We start from the raw sequence: 26,997 nt of genomic DNA on the forward strand, positions 1-26,997 counted from the left end.
GTCTGAGCTTGGCTCTTTGGATCAATACGTTCTGGTCCAAGGCATTCTGAAACCCTTTGTGGCACTTGGAGTGCAGCAAAAATCGATGAGGACACGGGGTGAAATTGTGTCCATTGAGGTCTGAGCTTGCCCTGGCTTCATGAAGCCAGCCCTGCTCTCTGAAAAGCTCTTTCCTGCAGCAGAAGACCTGTGGGCAGCAAATGGCTCACAGAGTATTGCTCAGATAAGTCTTTGTGCTATCTTGTGTGTTGAGGTTACTCTTGGTGGTTCTCCTCAAAGAACTAGGGCAGCCCACGGTGGCTGGTGCAGCACCTCAGGTGAGCCCAGTGCTGGAGGGTGAGGAGGGTAGTGTGGCTTCTCTGGGGGTGCTGGGCCAGCGTTGGAGTCTTGCTCCAAAGAAAGAGACATCCCCCATACTCATCTCTGCGTGGGGCTGGCACACCTGGCAGTAAACCACTGAAGGATTTTTGCTGAAACGTTGAGGATGGCTAAATTTAAATGTTAGATTCTAAAAGAGGGCTGGAACTTGTCCAGAAGAGTCCTCTGCAGGTCGCAGAGCCTGTGTGTTTGACAGCCAGAGGAGCCTGGGGAGATCTCTGACATTTTACACCCAAAGAAGGTTACCTAACAACATTTCCATCAAGCACAAAACGTGTCTGAGGCCAAACACATCTTTTGGAGACAGCCTCCATGTGGGGTTCTGAGCAATGGAGAATCCACCATACCCCTGGCTGAGTTACTCTAACAGGTAATAAGGCTGCAGATGTTCCCATCCCGAGCAGGGGAGATGTTGAGGATTACAAGAAGCCTCCAGCCTTCCATGACTTCCTCCCTGGTATTCCAAACTCACTAATCCTGTTGTTCCTTTGAGTGTTCTTGAAGTGGCTTTGGGCAGAACCTGCCAGGTTCTGGTGAAATGAGCAGGACTGGCTCAGCTGACTCTAGCCTGGGGTGGGCTGGGGAGCACATGCAGACTCCAGGAGACCTGGGGGAGCTGTTTCTGGTCAATGGGTTGTGGCCAAGACCTAAGAGTAGCAACTTTGGCTTGTGCAGTTGCCTGCAGTGTTGATCTCCAGCTGTGCTTTGAGAGTGGAGTTTCTGCCCAGCCTTTATCTTCCACCCCTCCCTTTGCTTCCTCTGCTCTTCACACGTGTGGAGATTTGGGCTGAACTGAACCTGCAGGAGTTGTGAGCCTGGAGCAGGACGGGCCGGTTGTGATGCTGCAGCTGCACTTTTAGGCTGGGCTGACATCATCTTCCTCACTCAGGCATGACCTCGTGCAGGGTTAACTGCTGCCCACTTCTCCTCGGCCCCAGGAGTGGATTGAGGGGGCTGGTTTCAGGGAGAAGTGGCTCTCATTGAAATGGTCCCACAAATAACACAGCTTTCACACTGCAAAACATGTAAAACTTGTGGGTGCTGCATGTGGCCAGGTGACAGGTTTCTACCAAGGCTTTTGGTGACCAGGGTGATGTGTGAGGTGATGCTGGGGTGTGAGCAGGGCGAGCTCTGTGTGTGCCAGGCAGGGTTTGGACCATGGGTCAGGCTGATAGCCACAGGAGTTTTCATAGGTCAGAGACCCAGAGCACACAGCTGCTTCACTCCAGGGTGGAGACTTGGCCACTCTTTGTGCACACTTGTTAGAACAACACTCTGAAACCACCAGAAGTGGGTGCTGAAGGAGTTAGAAGTAGTAGATACTGTGTGAAGCTACAGAAGTGCATGGTGATGTGTTGTTGATTCTGTTTTCCTCCCTCTCTTCAGGTATTTCCCAGCCAAGACCCACTGGACAGAGCAGATTTCAATGCTGTGGAGTATATTAATACTCTCTTTCCCACTGAGCAAGTAAGTATTGCTAACAGGGCAGCTCTCTCTGTGTGGGGGTGACCTGACAGTCAGTGACTAAAGGCATGCTTAAACCCCCAAGCCTTTTCTTTTAACCAGTAGCACAGGTAGTAAGACTATAACAACAATAATTTCTTAAATCCTCATCTCACTCAGTTCACTGCCATCAAGTGGCTTCTTTCCACCCAAAGTGCTTGCTGCAGTAAGAGTCCTGCTTTGATTGGTAGAAATAAATTAGCTCACTGCAAGAAAAACCCCTATACACAGAAGTTCATAACTTGCAGTGTACTAATCATTGGTGAGCCTGCAGGGGTTGCAGCCCAATAAGGCAGGTGCTGCCTGTGAAATGTCACCAGGGAGTCATCCAGGGTGGAAACATATTGTTTCTTTTGAGATGTAAAGAAGGAGATTGCTCTGGGCTCATATCCATACTTTGTCTTCCCCAAATCAACCCCAGGGGCAGATTTGGATGAATCTATTGGAAAAAAAGAGGTGTACCAGTAGCTGAAAATTGGCTTGTGAGGCAGCTCCAACGTTTGCTGTGTTTAAGATGCTCTGCAGCACTGCTGTTTAGTTGTTTCTTTTTTCTTTCATCTGTTAGCTTGCTGGTGGTGCTGGCTTTGCTCTGTTCCCTTTTCCAGCAGTGGGGAGCTGCCCCCTCCCCAGTCCAGCTCTGCAGTGGCCAGGCCCCCCTGCCCCATGTGCCCAGCCCTGCGGGAGGGTCAGTCCCTGCTGCCCACTGGAGGTCACTGTCCCCACGTCTGGAGCAGTGTGCTGTGGAGGCAGAGCTCAGGGCTGGGTGGGCAGCACAGAGCCTCTGGGACCTGCAGAGCTGAGCAGGGCCAGGGAGGACCACGAAAATGATCCGAGGGCTGGAAAGCCTCTGCTGTGAGGCCAGGCTGAGAGAGTTGGGGTTGTTCAGCTGGAGAAGGGAAGGCTCTGGGGAGAGCTTATTGTAGCTTTTCAGTACTTTCTTAGGGTCCCTTTCTTAGCAGAAAGATGGGGACAATCTTTTTAGCAGGGCCTGTTGTCACAGGACAAGGGTTGATGGTTTTAAGCTAAAAGAGGGAGATTCAGACTGGACAGGAGGAAATGTTTTACACTGAAGGTGGTGAGACACTGACTCAGGCTGCCCAGAGAGGTGATGGGTGTCCCATCCCTGGCAACATTCCAGGTGAGGTTGGCCAGGGCTCTGAGCAACCTGCTCTAGTTGCAGATGTCCCTGCTCCCTGCAGGGGGGTTGGACCAGATGACCTTGAAAAGTCCCTTCTCACCCAAACCATTCTAGGATTCCATGACTTTGCTGCTCTTCATTGTGTGACCTGAGGAGCAGCCAAATCGCTGCATGTCTCAACTCTTTGCTCTGTAAAACAAAGTCATTGCTTTCATCTTTGAGAAGCACCACACATGAGAAAATGTTAAGTATCACAGCTGACATGTACCCCAGTAAAAGACTCCCCATTTCACTTGGCTTTTTTGTTTTCTTTTTGTAGTCTTTGGCAAACATGCATGAGAAAGTGTTAAGTATCACAGCTGACAAGTACCCCAGTAAAAGACTCCCCACTTCACTTGGCTTTTTTCTTTTCTTTTTGTAGTCTTTGGCAAACATCGATGAGGTTGTGAACAAAATCCGGCAGAAAATAAGGTAAATATCCCTCAGTTTCATTGCACCTCAGGTGCTGGGCAGGCTGGTTGTCACTGAGGCTTCATAAATACAGTCTTAAAAGGCATGAATAGGGTCAATCTCAAGTCCAGTAGTGGGACAGAGACAAAAATGACTCTCTGTAATTGTGATTCCTCTTCATACTTTGCCCCTGTTCTGTCCTCCATGTTGTTTTAGCTGATGGGTTGCAAAGTAGAGCTTTGAAAAAACCATGAACCAAAAATCAACAGGTACCAGATTTTAATACAGTCTGAAGGCTGGGAGAGCTACCCAGAAGATTTGCTTGCTGGCAGCTTACTCTGTGAGGTCAAAATAGCAATTGTAAAACCTCTAGTTTTGTATATTGTTTTTGTTGTCATTATTGGTACTGAAAGTACAAAATCTAAGTGTGCAAGAAATCCTTAAATTTTTGCAGTCTGGCATTACCAACCTGGAATGTTTGAGACAGCACTTTGATATGTGGAAATGAAAACAGTCAAGGGAAAACTGCCAGTATTGCTTAAAGGAAGAGAAATGCAAGAAGCCTCGATTAAATTAAGCAATGGATCTTTATTTTTGCAACAGGGGTTTTACATTAGGTAAGATAGTGATGCTCTACAGAGAGAGAGGGGAAATAAAGTGAGTGCAGGATTGGTAGCACCAGCTTTTCTGTTTTAAATCTGTGCAGTAACTCTCAAGGTTCCTACAGTTGTTTGGGAGGGGCAGGTGGAGGGTGAGTTTGACATTGTAGACCCTTTTCTGCAGGAGGCTGGATGACAACATTCGGACTGTAGTGAGAGGACAGACCAACGTGGGACAGGATGGCAGGCAGGTATGTGCAGCCTGTCTCTGGCAATGCTGAGGGTTCTCTTCTTGGGATGCTAAACTGAGGAATGGCTCTGGCAGCAGGAACCTGCTCTGGTTTTTAGGGAGGTATTCCTGTTGTCTTTTACACTGCTCACTGACCAGCTGGTCCCGCTGCCTTCTGCTCACCCTCCAAAGGGAAGTGGATGAGAAATTGATTAAAAAATGCAAAGCAGGAGGTGTGCAGTTGTGCCACTCTGAAGCTAATGATAAAATGAAGGGGATTAAATATATACAAGCCCATTTGCTGCTGAGTAAAGATCAATAGAAGGCTGTGTAGCCTTTTAACTAGGTTGTTTGCTGAAGTATCCGGAGTCGGCAGTGACTGAGCCTGATGAGTGACTGCCAGTTCATCTTGCACATCTTATTCAGCTGCCAGGCTTTCACTTGCATTTTGCTTGTTATGTTTGCTTGGAGTGCAGTATTGAGCAGTGTGGCCATGGCTGCAGTGTTTGTGAACACTGAGCTTGGGCCACGTGCTGCTGAAGTGTCACCCAGTGCTGCTCAGTCTCCTGTGTCTGTTCTGGTTTAGGCCAGGAGCATTAATACCTTGAATCCTCAGTCATGCTGCTTTCCTCACTGTCAACACTGACTCATCTTTTTAATACCAGATTTCAGACTAGTTTGGGATGGGCTAAATCCTTTCCTCACCAGCATGGCTGGTTGTATTTTCCACTTCTTGCTGCAGTAGCCATTGGTGTGTATTTCTAATCCCATTTCTGCCACAGAGTGCGTGGATTATTGAAGTGAGTGAAATATTTATGTCTTTGTATTGCTTTCAGAAAAACCTATGAGTTACTTACCTCTCCTAGCAGAACTAGTTTAGTGCTTGCCTGGTTTCCTCAGAACTGCTATTAAACTGGGGATGTGCTTGGGATGTGGTGTAGCCTGTAATCACTGTGCAGGGATGAGACAAGAAATGAAGTGGGAAGGCAATTACAGAAATTAAGGAGGGAGTGGAAACTAGTGCAGGACTTGGGGAGTTTGGAAAGCTGGTGCTGTTGTAGCTTTTTGGGCCCATTCGAGGTGACAAATACAGAGGAAACCACAAAAAAAAAAAAAAGAGGGGGGGATTGAGAAGAGCTGTGGATGAGAATTGCCTGGAGTGCCTCAGGACTTGCAGGTCCAGAGGATGGACATGGTGGAGATGAAGAAGAGCAGTGCAGAGTCAGCTGTGCTTGTGGGACAACACAAGTGTCTCTGGGCTGTGGAGTTTCGACAGCCTTTGTTTAGAGTTTTGCCTCATGTCTGTGCTTTCTCACTCTTTAATCCCTTTGAAGTTCTCCAAAGCATGTACACTCTGACTTGGACAGGATCCTGCTCTGCAGAACTGGGGAAACAGATCAGTGTGGGGAGCCCTTTGTTTAGTTTGGTTGTAAAGGAACCAATTAAACTCCTGTCCAAGTAAAAACCTTCAAACATTGCACGTGTATGTGCTCTGTCTGTGCATAGCATCTTTCACGTGGCCTGAAGCTGCAGTTTAGCACAAATACTCCTGTGTTTAGCTGTGGATTTTCCTATTTTCCCTCATTTTGCTGCTTTGCAAGGTAGAGGTGGACTTAAAGATGGACACCAGTGTGTGCAGTTGCACGGACTGTGTGGGCTAAGGCCAGACAGCCTCCCAGAAGCACAGCAGTTGTTTCTTACTAACAAATACTGAAACCATTCAGTTATCAAAAAATTTCCATAAATAAGGAAAATAGTTTGAGTCTGAAATGCTGTGATCTTTTTCTGCATTTCCAGTTCAAGTCCTCCATTGCAGGCTTGTACATGTTTTGCTGGAACCAGCCTGTTAAGAGTGGCAGGATTTGGCTGAGTCTTGGAGTTTAGAGCAGTAGAGGAGTGAGCTCAGGCCTTGCATGAAGCTGGTCAGAGGGACGTGCAGCAGAGGAGGTCATCTTAGAGTAGTGAGCTCAGGCCTTGCATGAAGCTGTTCAGAGGGGTATGCAGCAGAGGAGGTCATCTTACAGTGCTGGGGAGTGCCTGAATTGCATTTCAAGTCAAGATGGAATTTTGTGCTTGTCTCTCCAGAAGCAAACAGAGGAAACCTAGAAGAAACATTTGCTGTGACCTCCTGCAGTACTTTCTCTGAGTAGTTAGCTGGGGGAGTGAGGCAGTTTTTCACATGACCACCCTCTTGGAGCCTGATTGTGGGGGCGAAAACTTCACTTTCCAGCTTCAGCTGCCTGCTCTGTGCTGAAGAGTGCTTTTGTTTTACCAGCATATTCTCAGTGGAACCAAGAACACTTAAAAATGTTAAGTTTTTATAGAGGAAGAGGCCTGGCTTCTCCTACTTGGAGAGGAAGGGGTTTTAAGTAATGGTTGGACTTGATGATCTTGAAGGTCTCTTCCAACCAGGACAATTCTATGATTTTCCACTGTATGGTAAGAAATTGTTTTGGAACAACTGAAAGCAGAATGCCTTTAAGACAAGTCAGTGCTCTGATAAGAAGGAGTCAGTGCTGCTAAAATGGACTCTTTTCCTTATTTACCTTCTCTGGTAGTTGTAGTTTGGTCCCACAATAAAATTATGTACTACTGATCTTCTGTCCTTACTAAATTTGTATCCTCAAGACCAGTATTTCCCTGCAAAACTGAGTTGAAACATACCCATGGCTAGATAGTGCCATCCTGTGGACTCCTCCCTTAGGAGGTCCAGGATGAAGGCTGTTCCTGCATTTTAGCCCAGTAACCACAACTGCAAACCACCCGTGTTTAAGAAAGAAACAGTTGGGAAGCAGCTTTTGCAATAGGTTTGAAACAAAGCTTAAAACCAGCCACAGCAAAAAAAAAGTTCAATCTTCAGCTGCCTTTTCCCACTTAGAACACGTTCTCACCATGTGAGATGTCTGTAGCCTGTAGCACACAGGAGAATCACAGCACCACAGTCCTTGCAGCAGATTACCTTCTGGAAAGCCATGTTCCTGTCTGCTCACTCACTTCCATCCCCTGGCACACTCGTGGCCTTCAAAGTCTGTGCTGTAAATAAAAGTGCATGTGAACTCTGACCCTGTAGCTGCCTGAATTTCAGTGGGGGCTCAGCAGCCTGGGTTTATTGCAAGAGTGGCCCTGCGAGGTGCTCTGCAGGAGCCTCTTTCCTTTGGTCATGTTCTCTCCTAACAACTCGTGATGCAAACTGGGATCAGCGTTTGCCAGGGTTGCCCAGCTGCCTGGTGTTGGGCCTGGAGGAGCCTTTCTTCTTTGGAGAGTAAAGAATAGTTTTTATAAACATCCTTTCAACCTCTGACTTCCTTCCAAAGGAAATGTAAACCTCAAGTGCAGCGGTAGAAGAAAAAAATAGTTCTTGTTTAGGTCACAGCAGAGCAGGAGGGGTTCCCTGCTGAGCCCCTGCTCTTAGCTGCCCCCATCACAGTGCCCTGCTTGGGCTCTGTGGGGGTAGCAGAGCTGCACACACAGCAGTTGCCACCCCTGCTGCCCGTGCAGGAGAGGGAGAACTGTGTGCCACCAGGGCACGTGCTTGTTCAGGAAGCTTACTTTTGGCTTCTCCATCTCCCATCAGCCTTAACTGCCAAACACAGAGCAAATCCCAAATCCCTGGGACCTACCATCAACCTATCTAAATCTCTTTTTTGGTGTGGGGAGAGCAGTGGTACCAGGGAAGTGCCTAGAAGACAAAGTAAGGGTATTTAACCTTTAACAACTTGCTTTCCCTTTGGTGCAGAGGTCATTCACCACAGATCCCAGGGAAGCAGCTTTCCCTCTGGTGTGGAGGAGCTGTGTTTTACTGAGCTTTGTTGGAGCTGCACCTTTGCAGCTGTCCAGGAGAGGGGAGCCCAGCCTTGCTTTTGAGACCAGGGTAACGTTTTACTCCTCACTGATGGTGAGGGAGTGCTGCCAGTGGAGACATGTCTGAACAGTGCTGCGTGTTACTCTCCCAGTTAAAGCAATCAAATCCCAGTCAGACCCAGTGGGGAATACACAGTATAAATACCACATATGGAATGTGCTCTTCATGCTCATTAAGGAAAAGGAGATCTTAGAGATGGCAAGTTTAAAATCCTGATTGCAGATCCAGCAATCCTGTGATGGAATCTCCTGGCCTGGCTGGCTGGCAATGTGGCAGTGGTACTGGTGAGGGTAACACTGCTGTGCTCCACCACAGTGCTGACATGGTTGAGCAGGTCTTGGAGGTGAATTGTAGGTGTGAGAAGGACGTAAGAGCAGCTTTGTCTAGTCAGTCCTTTAATTTTAAACTGTTTCCCAACTAGTCTTGATCACATGCACACGTTCACTATTTAGGTGTCTGAAAGCAAATCTGGAATCTAAAAATAAAGTCGATCAAATAGATGTGGCCCCAAAAGAGTTATTTAAGCAGCTCCAAAGAGAGGAATGCTCCCTTCTCCACAAAGCGTAACGTTTCCCAGTTCAAAGCAGCTGCCTTTCTGAAATTTTGCCCTAGAATTTCCTCCAAATGCAAAAGCCTTAAAATAGTCTGGCTCATTTGGCTTCCCCTTCCTGGTGCGATATTTCAGTGAAGTCTGTAGACAATACCATGGGCTTCAGAAATTATCTCACTAATGATCCTTTTATGGGAGGAAACAACAGTCGTGGGTGGAACATTCCTCTGCAGGGTGTAACAGTTTTCCTTGGGAGTCCCAATTTGGGCTATTTTGGATGCCTTGGGAGAGGCTGAGAAGGCAGGAGCTGCTGTGGTGCGGCTGTAACTGTATGGCTCAAGCTGTGCCTCTGGTTCTGGAGAGCCAGCACAGTCTGATTGTTCCTCTGTAAGGTTTTCTCAGAGCTGCTGCTGAACTGGAGTCTGGGCTGACCTTGCTCAGAGCTGCAGCCCAGTTGTGGCATAATTTCCTCTCTGCCCCGGGGTGTAGTATAAAAAGTTCCCATAGATTTTTCCACTGAGCGTTTCCCGCCCTCCGTACGGTTTTATTTGTCACTCTCTGGTTGTGTCTGTTGTGAAACCTTCTGTGTGGACTGGCTGTAATTTTTTTGACAGTTGCTGACATGCCTTTACTGGTTGTTTGGCTGAAGCTGCTTCACCTATCAGGCTTTTGTCCTTGTCATAAAGCAACCTCTGCATTTGCAAGTCTTTTAACCCTTGGCAGCATCTGTGCAACCCGGATGTGGGTGCCAAGGCCAGTAAAGGTGAGGCAGCATCATGCACAGTCTCTTTCTGAAGGAACCAGGAATTCAAAAGGAATCCCAAGATTTGTGGCTTTATAGTTGAAATCTAAAAAACATTCTTCTTTCTGTTGTCTCTGGTCCATCTTTCCCCTCCTGCCCCGTGCACATACATGCATAAAGTAAATGACTGAAACTGAGTAAAGACTGGGTTTTAAAGGAAAGATTGGTTTGTCACTACTCTGGTAGGGTCTGGCTCAATTAGTGCTAGAACAAAGTTAAGCCTTAATGAGAAAAGGGATATTTTCTAGGCTGGGAAAAGCCTTACATGTTTCTCATGGCTGAAGATACTGGTTGATAACTTGGATTGCTTTGTTTGGCTCCTGCTTTTTTTCTCTGTGAGAACAGTAATTTATTTTTTTCTTTCATAACTACAGCAGTGCAAGAAAAGAGCTTGGCAGCTGCTGTGGTTAAAGAATACAAATATATTCTTGCTGCCCAGCCTGAACCCAGCACAGCAGTAGACAGCTCAATTAGTCCTCCCATCCTTTGGTAACCAGTGCTGTCCTTTCTTGTTGCATGTGAAAATAAACATCTCAGCTCTGCAGCAGTGGGGAGGCTCAGGCTGCCTGCCCTGCCCTGTGTGTGCTGCAGTGTCTGGCTGTGTCTGAGCCCGTGGAAGGAGGAGGATGGGTCTGGTGTAGAAAAATGCCTCACAGGTTACTGGGTTTGACAGGGTCATAGGGGGAAGTATGTGAAATATTGTTTTGCTTTCTTTTTTTCAATAGAGATCAGGAAACACTTTGCAGAATCAGTGTAGGGAGGAAGAAAGAGATGAAGATGGATGGGGAGCAGAGGAAGTGAGTGATGCAGGTGCTGCATGAGGCAGAGGGGAGCAGTGGGGAGTGTGCTACTCCCACACCCATGGGCTCATCCCAGCTCCTCCAGTGCCTGTTTGGTTGGTGGTGTGTGAGCTGCAGGGCAGCCTGTGGGTGGTGTCACCAGAGTCAGCAGCTCATCCTCAGGAGTGCTGGGTGACAGGCAGCAGCAGCCCGCCAGGCAGGGAGGAGATTCTGTGCCCTGTTGCATGCACATGCATAATAAGCAGCACTGTTGCTTCAGCCTCTCTTCTTACCTCCACCTGTCTGTCTGGAGGTGGCTTTTTTGACTGCAGGTCGTTTCACACTAAGCTAAGGTAGTCAGTGCTTTCAGATCTCCTACTGTAGGCACTTTCATTTAGTTGGTTTTTTTTTTAATTGAAATATATGCTCACTTCCAGACATCAAATGGCACACTGCTTCCTTGGCCCCAGTGCCCAGGTTCAGCTCTTGTGGCTGGTGCTGCTGAGCCTTCAGAGCAGATGAGAAGAATCACCATAACCTCTTAATAACTAATTAAGCCTAAATCTCTAAAATATTTGGGGGCTTTTTAGTGTCACAATCCCTGATGTTGTAGGTACTGTCTTTTGATGATATGCATTCTCTCCTGCCTGGCTAAGCTTTTATCTCCTGGGTTGTTTTTTTTTGACAAATGGGCTATTATTCTGACATGCAGACCAAGTACTGTTGGATTTCAATACGTTTTAAGATGCCGAGTGAATGAGGGTTAAATATTGTGTCTTAAGCTGCATAATTTTATAGATTTCAAGAAAAGGGTCATGCCACAGATTCTGTAAGACTCCAGTCGAGTGATTAAAGTCCTGTAATATTCTTTTGTAACTAGTGAATAATAAACAGAAGTTAAGCTGCCAAAATAAATCAAAAGTGAGTTTCGTTTAGAGTCATTTCCCTAGTGAATTATAACAGTTGGACAATGTCCTTCCCATCCAAGACACAGAGAGCTTTTTCTAGCCTCAAACATATTTATTGAAAAGGGTTTCAGGTGAATGGCATGCCAAGAAGAAATAGTGTTGTTTATTATCCTTCTGGCTACTGGCCATGAAACTGGCATCTGCAACTGTATGAAGAGGTCAGGCATAACTTTTACCATCTGCTGCAGAGCCTGGTTCAAGGCAGAAGCAAGTCTGAGCTTGACCTTGCCTTGTGCTTCAGTAAGGTGGTGGGTGCACCCAGTCCCTGTCCTGCAGCCTGAGGCTGGGAACTGTGCTGTTTGGATTTGATGGCAGCAAAGTGAGCAGCCCAGCCTGAAAACAGAAATCCTGACAACAGGCAGGAGATTTTGTCTTCCTATGGATCTTTTTTTTTTAAATTTTCTTTCTCTTTTTTTTTGTTGTCACATTTTCAGGGCATGGTGCTGTGTACTCCAGCTGTGCTACCTCAGTGCTTACAGCAGGTGAACTCTCAGCATTTCCACTTAGAAATCCATCCTTAGAGGGCTCATAGAATCATAGACTGGTTTGGGTGGGAAGGGACCTTTCAAGGTCATCTAGTCCACCACCCTGCAGGGAACAGGGCCATCTGCAAGTAGAGCAGGTTGCTCAGAGCCCCATCCAACCTCACTTGGAATGGTTTCAGGGATGGGGCATCCACCACCTCTCTGGGCAACCTGGGCCAGGGTCTCACCACCTGCAGCATAAAAAATTTGATGCAAAGGATGAGGTGGTGGGGTAGAAAGCTGCAATCAGGTGTAAACAGAACTGCTGTGGAGGGCAGAGACGTGCAGCTTGGCTGGTCTGAAATAAAAGTGATAAAGGGAAACAATAAGTGTCTGCACAGGGGTGTTTTTGCAATGTGATAATTGTGTTTAATGAGTTGAGTAGCCCTGGGTGTGGGGGAAGGCTGTGGCTGTTCAGCTGCCAGTGTGGAGCTGTAGTAACCCACTAGAGAGCCACGTGATGAAGCTGTAGTAACCCACCATGAGGTCCAAGCATGCTGAAGCTAAAGGCTTTGCTGGAGGGTTGTGCAGCTCACACAAATACTGTTTAAATAGCCATGCCACTCACCACTCTGCTGTGAATTAGGTGCATGACTAAAATGACTCACTGGAGCAAGACCACTCAAACCACTTTGACAGCACATCACCACCTTTCTTCATGGTGCAGGCAGCAGTGTGCAGGGCTGGGCCATACAGCAGGGAAATGACAGCTCAGAGGGATGTTGGGCTAACACAGGAGTGCAGTTCAGGAGTTAAGCTGCAGGGTTTCCACCAGCACAGCCTGGACATGGCCTCTCTGTTGGTATTGGCACAGCTGTTCAGAACTCAGAATGTGGGGTTTGATTTCTGAGTGTGATTTGGGGGGTTAAGTGAAGGGGCAACAGCAATTTTAAGCTTAGTGCCTGTGGGAAGTAATCTGCTTTGTTGATTGCAAGTGTCCTGTGCAGCCTTAGTAGCTAGGATTGGAGCTGATGGCACAAAACTCTATTCTTCAGTGACAATTGTAGTAGTTATGTAGCATTTGGTGATCTAGGTCAGAAATCTGCTGCAATCAAAACGAAGGGTTGTGAGCCCTTCAGATGTGTCTGCTGGAGGAGATGAGCTGGCAGTGCTGTGGTGCAGCCACCCTGCCCTGAGGGACAGGCCCCCTCGGCCTCAGCCCCAGTGGTTTATCCCTAGCTGTAAAACTTCAGAGTTTTCTCTAAAATGGAATCAGACAGAGAATCAAAGTGTGTTTCCACCCTTCCTCAATCTGGAGGGACTCATTTGTATGAGGTTTTAGCAGCAGAAATTGTTAAGCTGGTCACGGTGAGCGAGCGTTTCTTTGAAATCTCCACAGCTGAGGCTCCTTGGAGAATTGAGGGTGGGAATGTATTTTTAGTCATGCTCTAGATTTTCATTGATCTGGGTTGTAAGTGTAGCAGCAAATGAAAGAAGCATTAACGCTCTGTATTCAAGAGTGGGGACCAATCCAGGAGCATTAAATTCTCAGCATCCTGACCACAACCCAATTTGTAACATTAAAAATACATTTGGATGCTGTGAATTTGGCAGATGTGTCAAGTGTCTATAAAATACGTGGTAGAGGGCAGCTTTCTGATGTGAGTAGTAACATCCAATTGAAATACATATTGGTGAGAATCAAATAAATCTAGCACGTTTCTAGCTCACCTCCAGTAAGCATATGGAAACGATTGAGGTGATTTTAACCATTACTGGGGACAGAAAAGTGTTAATTCAGTTAGTCCTCAAGCTCAGGTTTTCCCCAGCAAGCAAACTTCCTCTGAAAATTTGCTCTTTTCCCCAATTCAGCAACTTTTTTTAGTAATACAAGGGCCTCTCTCAATTCCTGTTTGCAATTTTTCCTAGCACTTCAGTATTTGCTTGTACAAGGTTCCTGGTAGCATGAATAAAAGAGGTATTTAGAAATCAACACACCCACTAATAAGCCACTGCTGCTTGGTGGGAGCGATGTGGCAGCTCCATACGTAGGCTGGGAGGAGGAGGAGGAGGCTGTGTCCATCTGTGGTGGCTGTGGGGATTTGGAGAAGCTGACTGTAATTCATTGAACTGCTTTTTTGGCTTGAGTGTTGTTGCTAATGCTGCTTTTGTGTGTGTTAATGTCAAGGCAGTGCTGTAAGCTGCTGGAACATAACCTTTCAAAGGATGCATCACTTCAAAATTCTAATGAATTAGACCTGGTCTTGTCCCACCTCTCATTTGAGTTATTTTCATTCCTCCTTTTGCTGCTTGGAAGATCTCTTGTGAAAAGGTGACACAAGTGATGATGTGCAGACTAACCTTAGAAGTTACTCAGGTTAATGCCAAGTAAAGCTATTTTTAGGCAGTGTTTTTCTTTGTTTTATACTGGTGTTTGGAGTCTCTTTCTGTTGCATCTTGAGGTGAAGAAGGCTGGAGAGCTGTAGCTGATTCACAAGCTATGTTCTTCTCTCCAGCTTTGGAGAATTTGATGAAAACCTGTGTAGCTCCCTGGGTGCCCAGCTTACCTGGGGTCGGTCTGTGTCCTACAGAGCTGGGTCTCCCAGCTCCTGTGTGTGGTTTCTCAGTCTTCTGCATTTCATCCCTGCTGTGAACACAAGAGCAGGGGAGTTTCCACTGTGGAAATACAGCCTGGCTGAGAAACGGGGCTGGCTGGAAACATGTTGTGGTCTTAAACTGGACGAATCTCACCAAGAACTCTGCTTTGGGTCCCTCATATCAGGGGTGTACTTCCCCTGGTGCTGCACGTGGAGCTGGGCAGTGCCCTGCAGAGGCACCCCACCATGGCACCCTACCATCACCTGCTCCCTCCTGAGCCAGGGTGTGCTCCTGAACCCACCCTGGGGCAGGAGATCAGCATGCTCAACTGGAGACAGAGGCCAGTGATAAGGAGCCAAAGCCCATCTTGTGTTGAGTGCTCTGTCTAGAGCCTCTTGGCCTGTTGCTGGTCCTGCCCTCTTGTAAAGGTTCTGTTCTTGGAGCAACTGAGGCACCCAGGGAACAAACATCACAGACAAAGCCTCAGACACCTCAGACCTGCTGCCTCTCTGGGGCAGTTGAGCCCTGGCCGTGCCATGTGTCTCAACTGGTGCCTGGTGTTCAGGGACCTCAGAGGTTGCATCAAGTTTAATAAATAATGCTGGTGGGTTAATTGTGGCTTCCAGGCTCCGTTGTTGATTAGAGTCAGATGGTGTTTTTCCAGTACATCACAACCTTAATTTCAACATCCTTGTTTCGTTTAACCACAACAGAAGATGTGTTCAGCCTCTTTATTTATTCGTGGCCTTCTGCCCCTGAAGTGAACTGCTGTTGTAGGAAAGGAAACACAATAGCTCAGTGTCTGTACACATTTCAGGGGTGTGGAAGTTTACATGTTACCCAGTGGCACTGGAGAGGGAACCCATCAATTAGTGATGGAAGGTGAACCCTGCGTCAAGCCCCAGATGGAAAAGGGCTGGGTGTTGGTTTACTCTGTAAACCAGTTATGCTGGAATAAAAGCAATCCCTATTCTCTCCATCTTGTTTTGGGTTTAGAATTCTTGTCCAAAATAAACCATCTATTAATATAACAATAACAAAAAACAGTAAGAAAATGCTTTTAAAATTCACAATTCACTGTCTGAACAGGAGCAGAGTGGGAAGGAAACTTTCTTCCTAACACACAGTGGAGCCTTTAATGTGGCTGCAGCTTCCCCTCTCCTCTTTTAGGTGAAAGAATAATGATTAGATACATTAATAAACATTATATTACACCTTGAACAATTAGACCTGCTTTCATGTCCTAGATGTTGGTTTATTATCCCTTAATACTGAACACCATTTATCAGCTATGAAATGTTTTCTGAAAATTGAAGTTTGTATTTTCTTAGATTTGCTCTTTGCTTTACTGTGTCTTTATGGTGACCAGGTAGGTGAAGGTATTTCTCCATTATTGGTTAATTTTCTTTAAATCCTTCCTCTATATGCAGTATTTTACTTTCAGGTGCTGCAGTTGGAATGTCACAGCCAGAAAGGTTTCATTGGTTTCTTTAAAAAGAACCATAAGAAAGTTTAATTATGGGCTTTGTGCACTTTTAATCTAATGCTGAACTTCCCATCAGATCTGTCTGAATTAAAGTGACACGTGATGTTACTTTGAGCAAATCTTAAGTATTCAAAGAAGTGTTTCAATCTCTAAATGTAAATTATATAAACCCAAGCCTGCTGATGAATTAGTGTTCTGGCTCAAGTAAGGAATATGCAGCTCGTTTTTAGGAGAGTAGCAGAAGATTGACATCTTAATGGCCAAGCAAATATTTGGGAGCAAGTTTTAAGAAGTAAAACAAGTGTTTATGAGCAATTCTCATTTACTCAAGTCTAGTAAGTTTGCTGTTGAGTTCTGTGTGGGTTTTTTTAAACAGTTATGGAAATGTGTCCCCTTCTCAGGAGATGCAGGAGAACCTGAACAGAAGGGCAGCTGCTCTTTGGTCCCTCCCCACATCCCAGCCCTGGTGTTTTTCACAGGAGTGGGAGTCCACAGTTCTCAGTTCATCAGATGGGGGCAGAGCACATGTTGTCTCATTTCTGTTTTTCCAGAGTCTGTAAGGAGGTAAAAGCTACAGTGTCAGGACCAGGTGATGACACCAGTTCACCTTATTTTTGGCAGTTTTAAGTGTACAAGAACACAAATCCCGTTCTACTTTCTGTTTGGTGTTCCCGGGGCAGTTTTTAGGTGGGGAGTTTGCCTGCTGCTGTGTGTGCTGGTTTCCAGTGAGCAGCAGGAACATGTTCTTCAGGTGTAAACCAGTTTCCCATAAATAGTCCCTGCTGGGTTTTGTCCCAGTATTATTAAATAGCAATGTGACCTGTTAGAGAAATAGATTGAGAGTGGTTTCTTAACAGTGAGCAAAAGAGAAACTCCTCCTATGTGGGCAGCTAGAAATCCTTGTTTGGGCCATTATCTGAGTATAAGTGATGGGCAGTAACTCTGGAAAAGGTCCCTATATTCCAGCAGATGATACTCTGTCTCATCAGGAAAACAGATAAGCCAGTTTTCCCTTTGTGGATAGAGGTTTTAATGTAAAAACTGAAATGGGAGGTGGAACTCCTCACTTGTGGTATTGTTCACTCTGAACCTGGTTGCTGATGGCTATCAAGAACAACTGGGTTATTCACATGCTCTGTTCCTTGGAGAGCCAGTCAGAGATGCCACCCTTGAGTGAAAGGTGTGGGCTGGACTAGATGCTCTTTCGAGGTCCCTTCCAACCCTTGACACTCTGTGAGTGCCATGGGTGGCTGCAGATCAGAGATCCCCTTGGTGGTCATGCCAAGGAGAGCTGCTGTGGCTATTGTTCTAGCCTGCATCTGAAAAATTAGCCCTGGGGAAGGGCAGTGGGGTCAGAGATGTGCCTACACCCAGCTCCTTGTGAGTCTGGGGTGGTCCTGCATTGCTCTGTTGTGCTGTGTGGGGTGTGGGACCTCCCCAGGCTCTGTGGGGCTGCTGCTCTGTGGCTCATCTCCCAGTAGCTCTGTGGGCATGAGCTCCTCACAAATACCCATCCCTGCAGGGGGGTTTGAGATGCTCCAAAGTTTGAGTAAGTTTCATGAGATTGCCTTGGCTTTGGATTTGGAGGAGGATATCATCTCTTTTTGGAGGATCTTTTTAACTGGCTGGATAAATACTCATCTTTTCTTTTGGAGAGTTCAGCAGCTCTGACTTCCTCGGGATCATGCAGAGAAATTAGCTTTTAACATAAGTGCTGAAGCAAAGGGAAACACAGCAGTTGGCATCTGTGAAGAGTTTCTGGTTGACTTTTTTTATTTTAACTACTGAGAAATCTCAAACTATGCAGGACAGTCACTGCTTGCTTAATAACCCACTTGAGTAATGTGCTGCAGCCGTGGTCTGGGACTGAGTACAGAGACTATAGTTAAATATGGTGAAAGGAGCATTCTTTCTTTGGTTTGCACTTAATCCACATGAAGAGGAGAGAAAACTTTCTTCTAAAAGGTGGCTAGGCTGGAGCCAAATGAGGAGGTAGGTGGTGGTGTTCATTCCTGATAGAGCTGTCCCTGCAGCACGTTTGTGTGCCCAGCTCCCTTGGTGAACATGGTACCTGAGAGCTGTGACACTTATAAAAAAAGCATTAACTTTCACTGATTCAGAAGATATTGCAGGGGAGACTTTTTTCCCCCCTCTGGAAAATGAATTATAAAACGTTTCCAACTTTTGTCCTTTTATTGTAACATAGCTATGTTCCAGCAAAAGCTCCTGGCAGATAGTTTGCTCATAGGTTTCTAAATGAAGATGTGTTAAATTTATTTGCTGAAGGAGCTTGTAGCTTGCACTGTAACCTTGGTCATGGGGCTGGATATAAAACCAGAGGGATAGAAGCCCACTTAACAGCAGGAAATAAAGTGGAGCTGGAGCTGGAAATGTTATCAGACTGGGAAGGCAAAATATGTTGAATTACTTCAAAAGTCAGATTTTGGACATGTGACTTTGGACATGTGGCTTCACTCATTGAATCCACGTGTAGCTCACACTGATTGTGTGAGGTCAGGATGCACCGTGGTTGTGTAAAGGGGACCAGATACCCTGAGAAGCTCGTGGTAAAATAGCACAGAACCCCAGGGAAGGTCCATTTCCCATGTTCAGCCCTCTTTACCTGCTAAACCTGTGTCCTCTCCTCTGTGCCTGGAAAGAGCCTCTCCTCCTGTGGGTGGGTGGGACCTGAGCTGCCCACCCCGAAGGCATCAGCAAAATGTGCATCATCTTTTCCAACAGGATCATACCCTGCTCGTTCAGTGAGGGGGTTAGACAGGCACTCAGTCTTCTGAGCATAACGTTGTGTATTTTTTATTTAGACAATTCTAAATAAATTTTAATATAGAATTATTGATGAGCATAGAAGTTTTGTGGAGGTTTCTTTTTCCTGTCTAAATACATATTGATCAGGAGTGTGTTCTACATATTTTTCCACACTTAATGCATCAAAATTTATTGCAGTAACCTTAAACCTATTCATAGTTCATATTACAGAGGTGCTTTCATAAAATCTGTCAAATCAGATTTTACCAGAGCATTATTGTGAAATGGATACTGAAACCCTGGTTCACTCAGGCTAAAAATCCCAACATGGTACATTGACTTTTGATGTGCTGATGATATTTTCTTTGTAAGAAAATAACTGCCTTCCACTGCTCCAGCCTGAGGGCTGTAGGGAGCAACTGTATTTCTTAGAAGGTGAAAACTGAATGCAGGTTTTCTTTCCACTCTGACCTTTTTTCTTTTCCAGGCCCTGGAAGAAGCCCAGAAAGCCATTCAACAGCTCTTTGGTAAAATTAAGGATATTAAAGACAAGGCTGAAAAATCAGAACAAATGGTGAGCAGCAGTTTTTCTAGTCTTTGAAAGGAGGGCAGACACTGACTTTTGCTTCCTGTCCTCATTAAGAAGGGAACATTTCTTGTCTTGGGTCCTCTTGACTGGTTGGTAATTTGCTGTCAAACCAACATGTCTTGTAGAGCTAACACACTTGTAGTCCTAAAGGGAGGAGAGAGCCCTTCTTATCTCCTTAAAAATTTGTTGCTGTGGCTTGACACTGAACCAGCCTCTTGTTTTTTCATTCACCAGGTTAAAGAGATCACACGGGATATCAAGCAGCTCGATCATGCCAAGCGTCATCTGACCACCTCCATCACCACCCTCAACCACCTGCACATGCTGGCAGGGGGGGTGGATTCACTCGAGTAAGTCTGTGACTTTTTAGTGGCCCTTCAGTGCCACTGCTGGGTTGGTAAGTTTGATGCAGAGCTTTGCATAGGTCTGTAACAGCTGCTTGTGGTTCTGGAGAGAAGTTGCCTTAGTGGATTGGAGTCTTGATTTTTACTGGCAGAGATCTTTCTGTATTGCTCAGGGTGACCTGCAACCTATTGTGCTGGATTTAAGGGTTTGCAGCATTGATTGCTTGGGTTGCTGTGTTGATCATTGGTGATAAGGAATGAATCTGGCCTTGTTAAAGAGTAGGGCAGTCTGTCCAGCTAGGTATCTTCACCAGGGATGTGCTCTTCAGGGATTTGAGGGGATTTTTATCAGTCCTGCATCTTAAACTGGAATGAGATCTCTTTTTCAGAATGCTCTACACTAGTTCTGCAATGAATTCAAAGAAACCTTACAGCTTGTACTGTCTGAAGTGGGGTTAGATGTTTCTAATAATACTTTGTGGGCTTTTTAATGTGCTTGAGAAACACAGGTTAGGGAAATTCAGTTTTGTACATGTTGCGTTTGTGAAGCTTTGTAGCAAATTCTGCACAAACACTGGGTTAGTTATTCAGAATAAAACTTTACTTATGCTGCTGTCACCATTGGAGTGATCCTAAAGGATGAAATAAAAATAAATAAACTCAATTTTTTTGTTTCCATCAGTCGCCTGTGAAAGTTATTAACAGAAAAGCCAAGGCTAACAGCTTTTCAGCATAATGGTTCTTCTCCCTGTGAAGCTTTAACTCACACTTTGTGTGTAATGATGAATGGCTTAACTCAGGTCATTATAGTGAAATAACATTTACTGCCTCCGGACCCATACTGGGAAGCGGATGCGTTCAGTAGTTTACATGTTCCATGCCAAGTGTTGCTTTTGACATTTATGTTTGTTGAGGCATTTTTAGATGTGTGCTGGATTGGTTTATTTTAGCCTCAGTTAAGTGAAATTTTAATGCTGCGTTGGAATGTTAATGAAGAGTTGTGTATTTTAGAAAAATAAATGTCAATAGGGACCGGCGTGACCCAGGAGGCATGAGGTAACCTGCAGAATTACCACCCAGGATTTCCATCAAACCTGCCTTTCTAAATCTTTCATTTCCTCTACAGGGCTATGACCAGGAGGAGACAATATGGGGAAGTTGCCAACCTTCTCCAAGGTGTCGTGAACGTGTTAGAGCACTTCAACAAATACATGGGGATTCCTCAGATTCGGCAGCTTTCTGAAAGGTAAAATGATCAAACCCTGAGCACTTGCACGTCTGCTGGGAAGGAAGGTTAGAAAATGCATTAGGCAGAATGAGTTTCTCAAGGATGTAAAGGCTGAACATGGTCCTTTGAGCTTCTTTCCAGCCAAAACAAACAGGTTAAAATTGGAGAGAGTTTGCTCAAACCTTGAGCAGCCTATTCCGTTAAATAACAGTAATTAGTACAGATGTAATTCATGAATGCTCTGTGCTTCTCGTTAGCTGGCCTTTAATTTACTTATCTGTGGAACTGCAAATTGTTTTACATGATCTTCATGTGGAGGTGTTTGTGGTGAACCCTGAGGTGATGCTTTCTCCTGCTTTCTTAACCTCTGTGGTACCATTCAGCAGCCTGGCAGGAGCAGAACTCAGGGCCTGTGTCCCTTGCTGCCCTCAGGGTGCTGTCAAACTGCCTAGGTTCCCCAGGGTTTAGGCAGGCAGGATTTTTTTTTGTCAAACTCAGTTATTCTGAGCACCTTGAGTTTCTTCTGCCAAAACCTGTTCCCATTGCCCCGTTCTGCAGAGATTTGAGGCTTACAGCAAATCTTCCCAAAGTCTCCTGCAGCTCACCTGACTGCTCTGTGCATTTATGCTTGGCTTCCATAGTCTTGACTTTCTAACGTGGAGCTACACATTTAAGTCAGGTGAGTTCTGGTGCAGTTCAACAGCAAGTGCCCACCATTCTCAGCAGCAGCAGGTGAAGGCTCAGTGGTGACTAAACCACCAGATCCCCTGAGGTCTTGGCTTCGTTTGGGATGTGACAGCTGGGTGTCCAGGGAACAAGGCCCTCCCTGTTCCAGGGGCCACTGATGTCCCTGGCCAAAACCTACCCTCCTGCTTTGCAGCAGGCTTTATTTCTCTCACACCACACATCAGATGTTTGCTTAACAGCCCCTAGTAGTGCTGGGCACAGCTCAGAGGTGAAGGCAGACTGTTAACATCAGGGATGAACCTTCTTAATGATACGACCATATCTGATAGCATTTCTTCTGTTTGAAAACTGCAAATGTATCACCACCATCCTCTTGATGCCTGAGATGACTTCGCTCACTACAGAGGTTCCTGAGAGTGCCTTCCAGGCACAGTAATTAATTGTTGTGGTGACTCCCTTTGCTTAAGCCAGCAGCTGGCTGCCTGTGCTGTTTAGTGATAGAAACAGTGTTTGAATGATTGTTTGTAATATTTTCATGGGCTTTTTTTATGGTATAGATCCCACTTCCAGAAAACCCAGATGGAATCCATGAAATGGAGCAAAAGAAAAATATACCCTAAAACTAGAGAGAGAGATGGGGCCTTGTTATAACAAAGCATTTGCTTAAATGAACGTGAACATCAGGGAAATATAAACATATGTCAGTGCTTTTCTGGATTTAGGCTGTTGCTATTCCAGCCTCACACTTGGAAAGATAACTTGCTTCATTTTCTTCCAGAGTGGTAATGCCCTTGGGCTGAAACCTGCTGTCATTGACCATTTTAAGGCCAAATATCATTCAAGCCTTGGTCCAGAGTTCTGCCTGGATTTCCCTTTCTGATGGATGATTATTTAATACTTTTGTAGTGGCTGATAATTACAGAAAACAATTTATCCTGCTGCTAAAAGTCACTGTGGTTTCGGGTCATGCCAGAGAGACTGGCAAGGACGTGGAGGAAAACTTCTTTTGTTTCATTCTCCCTTCAAGATAAGGATCTGAAAAGCTCAAGAAAGTCTGTTCCTCCTATTTTTAGAATTGCCTCGGCAGGGTTTTCCTTGCAGTGTTTACACAGGGAGAGTTGCACCATCTGGTAGCGATAGAAGTGGCTGTTTGTGGGGGGAAAGGAGAGCTGCACCCTGGGTGTTGCTGGGATCTCTTTACTGCTTTGACATCCAGGCAGCAAATGACTGCAGGGAGGTCTATGGCACAGCAATATCTGCTTTGGAGTTTGACTACACGTGGAGGCATTAGGGCCCAGTCTGGAGTTAACTTTTCTCTCTCTCTCTCTCCTTGGAAGTAGTTTCATGATTCAGGAAGCATCAAAGGCAGCTTGCCTGGCTTCTCACAGTGCTGTTTTAAGACTGTGAAATTGCTGGGGTTTAATATCACATGAATTTGGTTTAATGGTACAAGTGAAGCCTCATGGATGTTTGCAAAGGCAAGAAATGCTTTAGTGGATGTTGGCACAGACCTGTGACAGTAAGCAAAGTCTATTCTATACAATAAGTCTATTATATACACTGCTAAACTGGCAGGTTCTCTTGCTTTCTTTAATAAAGAGCCTCTCTTTCTTGGCATGAATGGAGTGAAGCCAAATATGAATGGGAAACCATGGGAAGGAAAAGTGCCTGCTTGGTGGTGTTGGAAGTGCTCTTTGTCACAGGGTATTTGATTTAGGTTCCTGCTCCTAGATGCTGTGAAAACTAATGATGTGCTTTTAATGTTGTTTTCCACCTGTTCTGTCAACAAAATCCCACTGTAAGAATTCATTGAAAACCTGACTGAACTCTCAATTAATTGACTTCTTGTTCTGATCCTGGTGCATACTGATGCTAAAACTCACATCCAAATGTAAATATTTTCCTAATCATGTTCCCAAAATAGCTTCTAATATGGTGCATTGGAAGCTGTTTGTTGGAATATTTTGTTATCTCTCAATCCCCTTCTGTTCTCTGTCTGTGCAGGGAGCACACACTTAGTGGTCACAAACCCACCCATGAAAGTGGTTGAGAAAGCCTTGCAGATAGTGGAAAAAAGCCTGGAAAGTATTTAGGAGAAAGATGATTATAAGTTTGCCACAGAAGAACAGGCTAGCTCAGCCTCTTTTTATCTCAGCAAGCTGCCAGGCGTAGTTTAAGATTTCTGGTAGCTTTGGCTAAAGGAGTTGTGGTTTCTAGTAATATAATGTCCTTTGGAACATAACAGTAGGTTTTCTTGGGTTTATTTTTTTAAAGGCAGGGGAAATGGAGAACAAAAGCCACTAATAATACAACAAAAGTCAGAGGAACAGAAATCACTAATGCTTGGTAACCAAAGGGTTTGGGACGTGTGAGCAATGCCAGGAAGAGGCAATTCCCTGCTGCAGGGAGCCAGGGGGGCTGCTGGGCCAGCCCAGCCTGCTGCCAGGGCACCTGGGCAGGGAGAGAGACTTAGCAAACCAGCCCTGGAACACATCCTGGATCTGTTACCAGCTGAGAGCACCTGGGGTTGCTGGGCCTTAGTGGGCAATTCACATTCTGCAGGTGGTTAAACACACACCTAGACATGCAGAAAAGGTCCCTCAGTGGGGAGCATGAGGGACACCAGCTGTGGGACCCAGGCTTCTGTCGCTGCACTTTCCATTGCAGGAAGGATTAGCCTGAATTATTGAAAGGCTCACAGCTTTCCCTGGGGAACAATAATCTCCAGTGGCTAATGAAAGTGCCTTCTTGCCTTCTCTGCCTAAAGCATTTGCTCTGTCAAGAGATGGCATAAAGGTTTTTATCTTTCTGGCTGCTTGCTTGTGGTAAAAAATAGTGTGTCTGTGTGTGCTTAGGTGAAGAGTGGTAGTTGCTGAGAGGGCAGTGAGGCTCCTTGTCATTGCTCACACATACCTAAACTTTTGGCTACTTTGATGTCTCTGCCCTATCCCAATCTTAGAAAATACAGAGAGGAAAATAATAATTTTTAAAAAAGGCTAAAGCTCATTTTTCCTGTTTGCTTTTGAGAGATTTTTAATCGGGACAGATTTCTTTTAAAAATATATTTTAACATCCCAGTTCAGCAAAGCATTCCTGCAAGTTTCTTAATTTAAAGATATGAGAAGTCCTGTGAAGACTATCCTTAAGTACTTTCCTGAATCGGAGCCTAAAACAACACACCCGTGGACAGGGCTTCTAACTGCCTGACAGTGCCTCTTTTAAATATGTTGAGTCTTTAGGAATCTGGCTGCTGCTCTTTTCAGTGCCTCCACTGTGCTTGCACTGCAGCTGCTGTCAGAGAGGAAGGTCCCTGTAGCCAGCCATAAGGAAAGTACCACCACAGCTAATAACTTCCAGTTGTTTATACAAACTCATTCATTTCTGTGACTCCTCATACTAAAGACTTCTTGCTTCTTGATTATTTAAAAGAGAGAAATTTTCAATCCACATTTTGGGTCTTGTTTTCTTCCCTTTTTTCCTCCTTTTTCTTAAGGATCAGAGGGTTTGGCTCTGGGATGCTTTCTCAGGTGAATTCCTAGGACTTACTTGTACCATTTAAGCAGGATGATACCTGCAGTTGTGGCTGCTGGTTCCTCCTTACTGCTTACATTTCCCACTCTCCTTCCATTTCAACATATTAGTGAATCTCTTGTATTTCACAGTTATGAAGGTGTTAACTGGGGATCTATACCTAGAAGAGTAGAGGAGTTTCTGAACATTCCTGTGAAGCAGAGAGCTTAAGTGAGAATTCTGTTTGACATTGCAGGCAGGAAGCTTTTCCAGCAAAATCCCCATAAATGAATCTTGGATAAGACAGGTCATACATACAGTTAAATCACAGATATAAAGTTATATTTCAGCTGTCACAAGGACTAGCATTTGGCACCATTAAGGAATCCAGCCTGTTCTCCAGCATTGTCATTTTGTTACTAATGGACCTCAAATGGGAAGATTAAAGAAGCAGATCATTCCTTGATAAGGTTGAGGAGTCTTAAACAATAACAAAAAAAATCCAAAGTCTTCTCCCCACAGCCTGAACAAACATTTTCACAGAAGTGTAGCCACTCTTTCTAATGTATCAATCTCAGTGGAAAAATCCACTGCTTTGACTGATCAGTTTAGACCTTAAAGTGTTTCCAGTATAATAAAAAGTGATGGAAGAATTCAAGGGCTGCAGAGGGATATAAGTGCCTAACTGTTTGTTTTGGCTCTCTCTAGTGTGTGTAGGCATTTCCATTTCCCAAGAAGTATCAATTAAGCTGTATTGACTTTTATTTCTGGAAGTTGGAAGCTTTATTCTCTCAGCTAAATAAAGAGCAAGGTTGTGGTTTGTTTTTTCACCCATTTCATACCCTTACTCTTTTATGCTTCTTAAGACAGGGAGGATTTATAGGATAAAACTGCAGCCAACAGCATTTGCATGGATCCATTTAAAAGTAGGTCAGTGCACCTGGAAATGTGAAAGGTTCACAGTGAAGGCTGAGACATTGTGAAGCTTTTTATCTGTTAGAAACATACTTTTGTTGAAATGTAATCAACACACAGGAATGTAAGGATAAATTGATCACGTTAATGTTAAAGGAACCCTGCTGATTTCTCAGCTGATTAACTGGCCCTTGTTGAAATACTAAATTGCAGCAGGGCAGGAGCATCTAGGATGTGTTCTGCTACAGCTCAGGGATCAATGCTGTAGAGCTGGAGTTGTCATCACGGTGTCCTTCAGGGAGCAGATGCTCTCCCAGTTTTGAAATACAGGCATTCTTAATGTGGATCTTTTCTCTCTAGCATACTTCTGTTGTCCCTTAAAAACCCTCTTGTAGCTGTGTTTCAGCCTGCTTTGTAGTAACCTTTGCAGGCAACAAAATAAAGTTGTTGTTGTACCACCAACAAAACCTCTTCTTCCTCTGTCCTTGTCAGGGTGAAGGCAGCACAGAATGAGCTGGGACAGCAGATCCTAGCTGACTTTGAGGAAGCCTTTCCTTCTCAAGGTACAAAGGTAAAGTTCTCACTTCCTTCACTCCTTCTGTTCAAAAGTCGTGCTGAAAACTCTTCAGTGTAATTGGCTTTAATCTCATCTTACATCCAGATTTGGTCTCTGTTTCAGGAGATATTTAGAAAGAAAAGGAGCCTCCCAAGCTGTACATTTCTAGATGTACTTCTCACTGTTTGTGTTGAGTGAATGTGGGAGAGAAATGTCACCCTCCCTCTGTCACACTGCACATCTAGTGCAGTGAGAGATCTGTGAGCCACCCCAGGAGTGCCCCAAGCAACTCTTGCCTGGCCCTGCAGAGCAGAGTGGGGTTCCCTCAGCATCTCACCCAGGTTACTGGTTGTTTGTTGGATACAGAAGGTTCATGTTGCATTCAGAGAAAGCTCAGTACAGGCTGTCTGTTGATGTGCTGCCACCAAGTCTGTCTCTGGTTTAGGCAGACAGCTCAGATACCAGCCTGGGCTAGGGCTAAGGCACCAAATGTGCTTCCCCAAAAGTTATTCATCCAAATGTTTGCAAACAAGATGGGCAGTAGGTATCGATTTGGATTTATTTCCAAGAAAACACTAATTTTGTTTTGGAGAATA

General features: G+C 45.2%; 1 protein-coding gene across 1 annotated transcript in view; it reads left to right on the top strand.

Annotated features, from left to right (window-relative positions):
- Positions 1-1,764: 1,764 nt before the first annotated feature.
- VPS53 (vacuolar protein sorting 53 homolog (S. cerevisiae)) overlaps positions 1,765-26,997 on the top strand; it is a gene marked incomplete at both ends in the record, with an annotated part of 58,919 nt that continues 33,686 nt past the window's right edge. Inside the window, 7 exons of the mRNA XM_008939158.1 lie at positions 1,765-1,845; positions 3,441-3,490; positions 4,253-4,319; positions 19,060-19,146; positions 19,396-19,511; positions 20,632-20,751; positions 26,338-26,416. Of these exons, the coding sequence (XP_008937406.1) occupies positions 1,765-1,845; positions 3,441-3,490; positions 4,253-4,319; positions 19,060-19,146; positions 19,396-19,511; positions 20,632-20,751; positions 26,338-26,416 (600 nt within the window). The remainder of the gene's footprint in view (positions 1,846-3,440; positions 3,491-4,252; positions 4,320-19,059; positions 19,147-19,395; positions 19,512-20,631; positions 20,752-26,337; positions 26,417-26,997) is intronic.

This window comes from Merops nubicus, unplaced genomic scaffold (assembly GCF_000691845.1).
Source record: "Merops nubicus isolate BGI_N331 unplaced genomic scaffold, ASM69184v1 scaffold9644, whole genome shotgun sequence".
Lineage (NCBI taxonomy): Eukaryota > Metazoa > Chordata > Aves > Coraciiformes > Meropidae > Merops > Merops nubicus.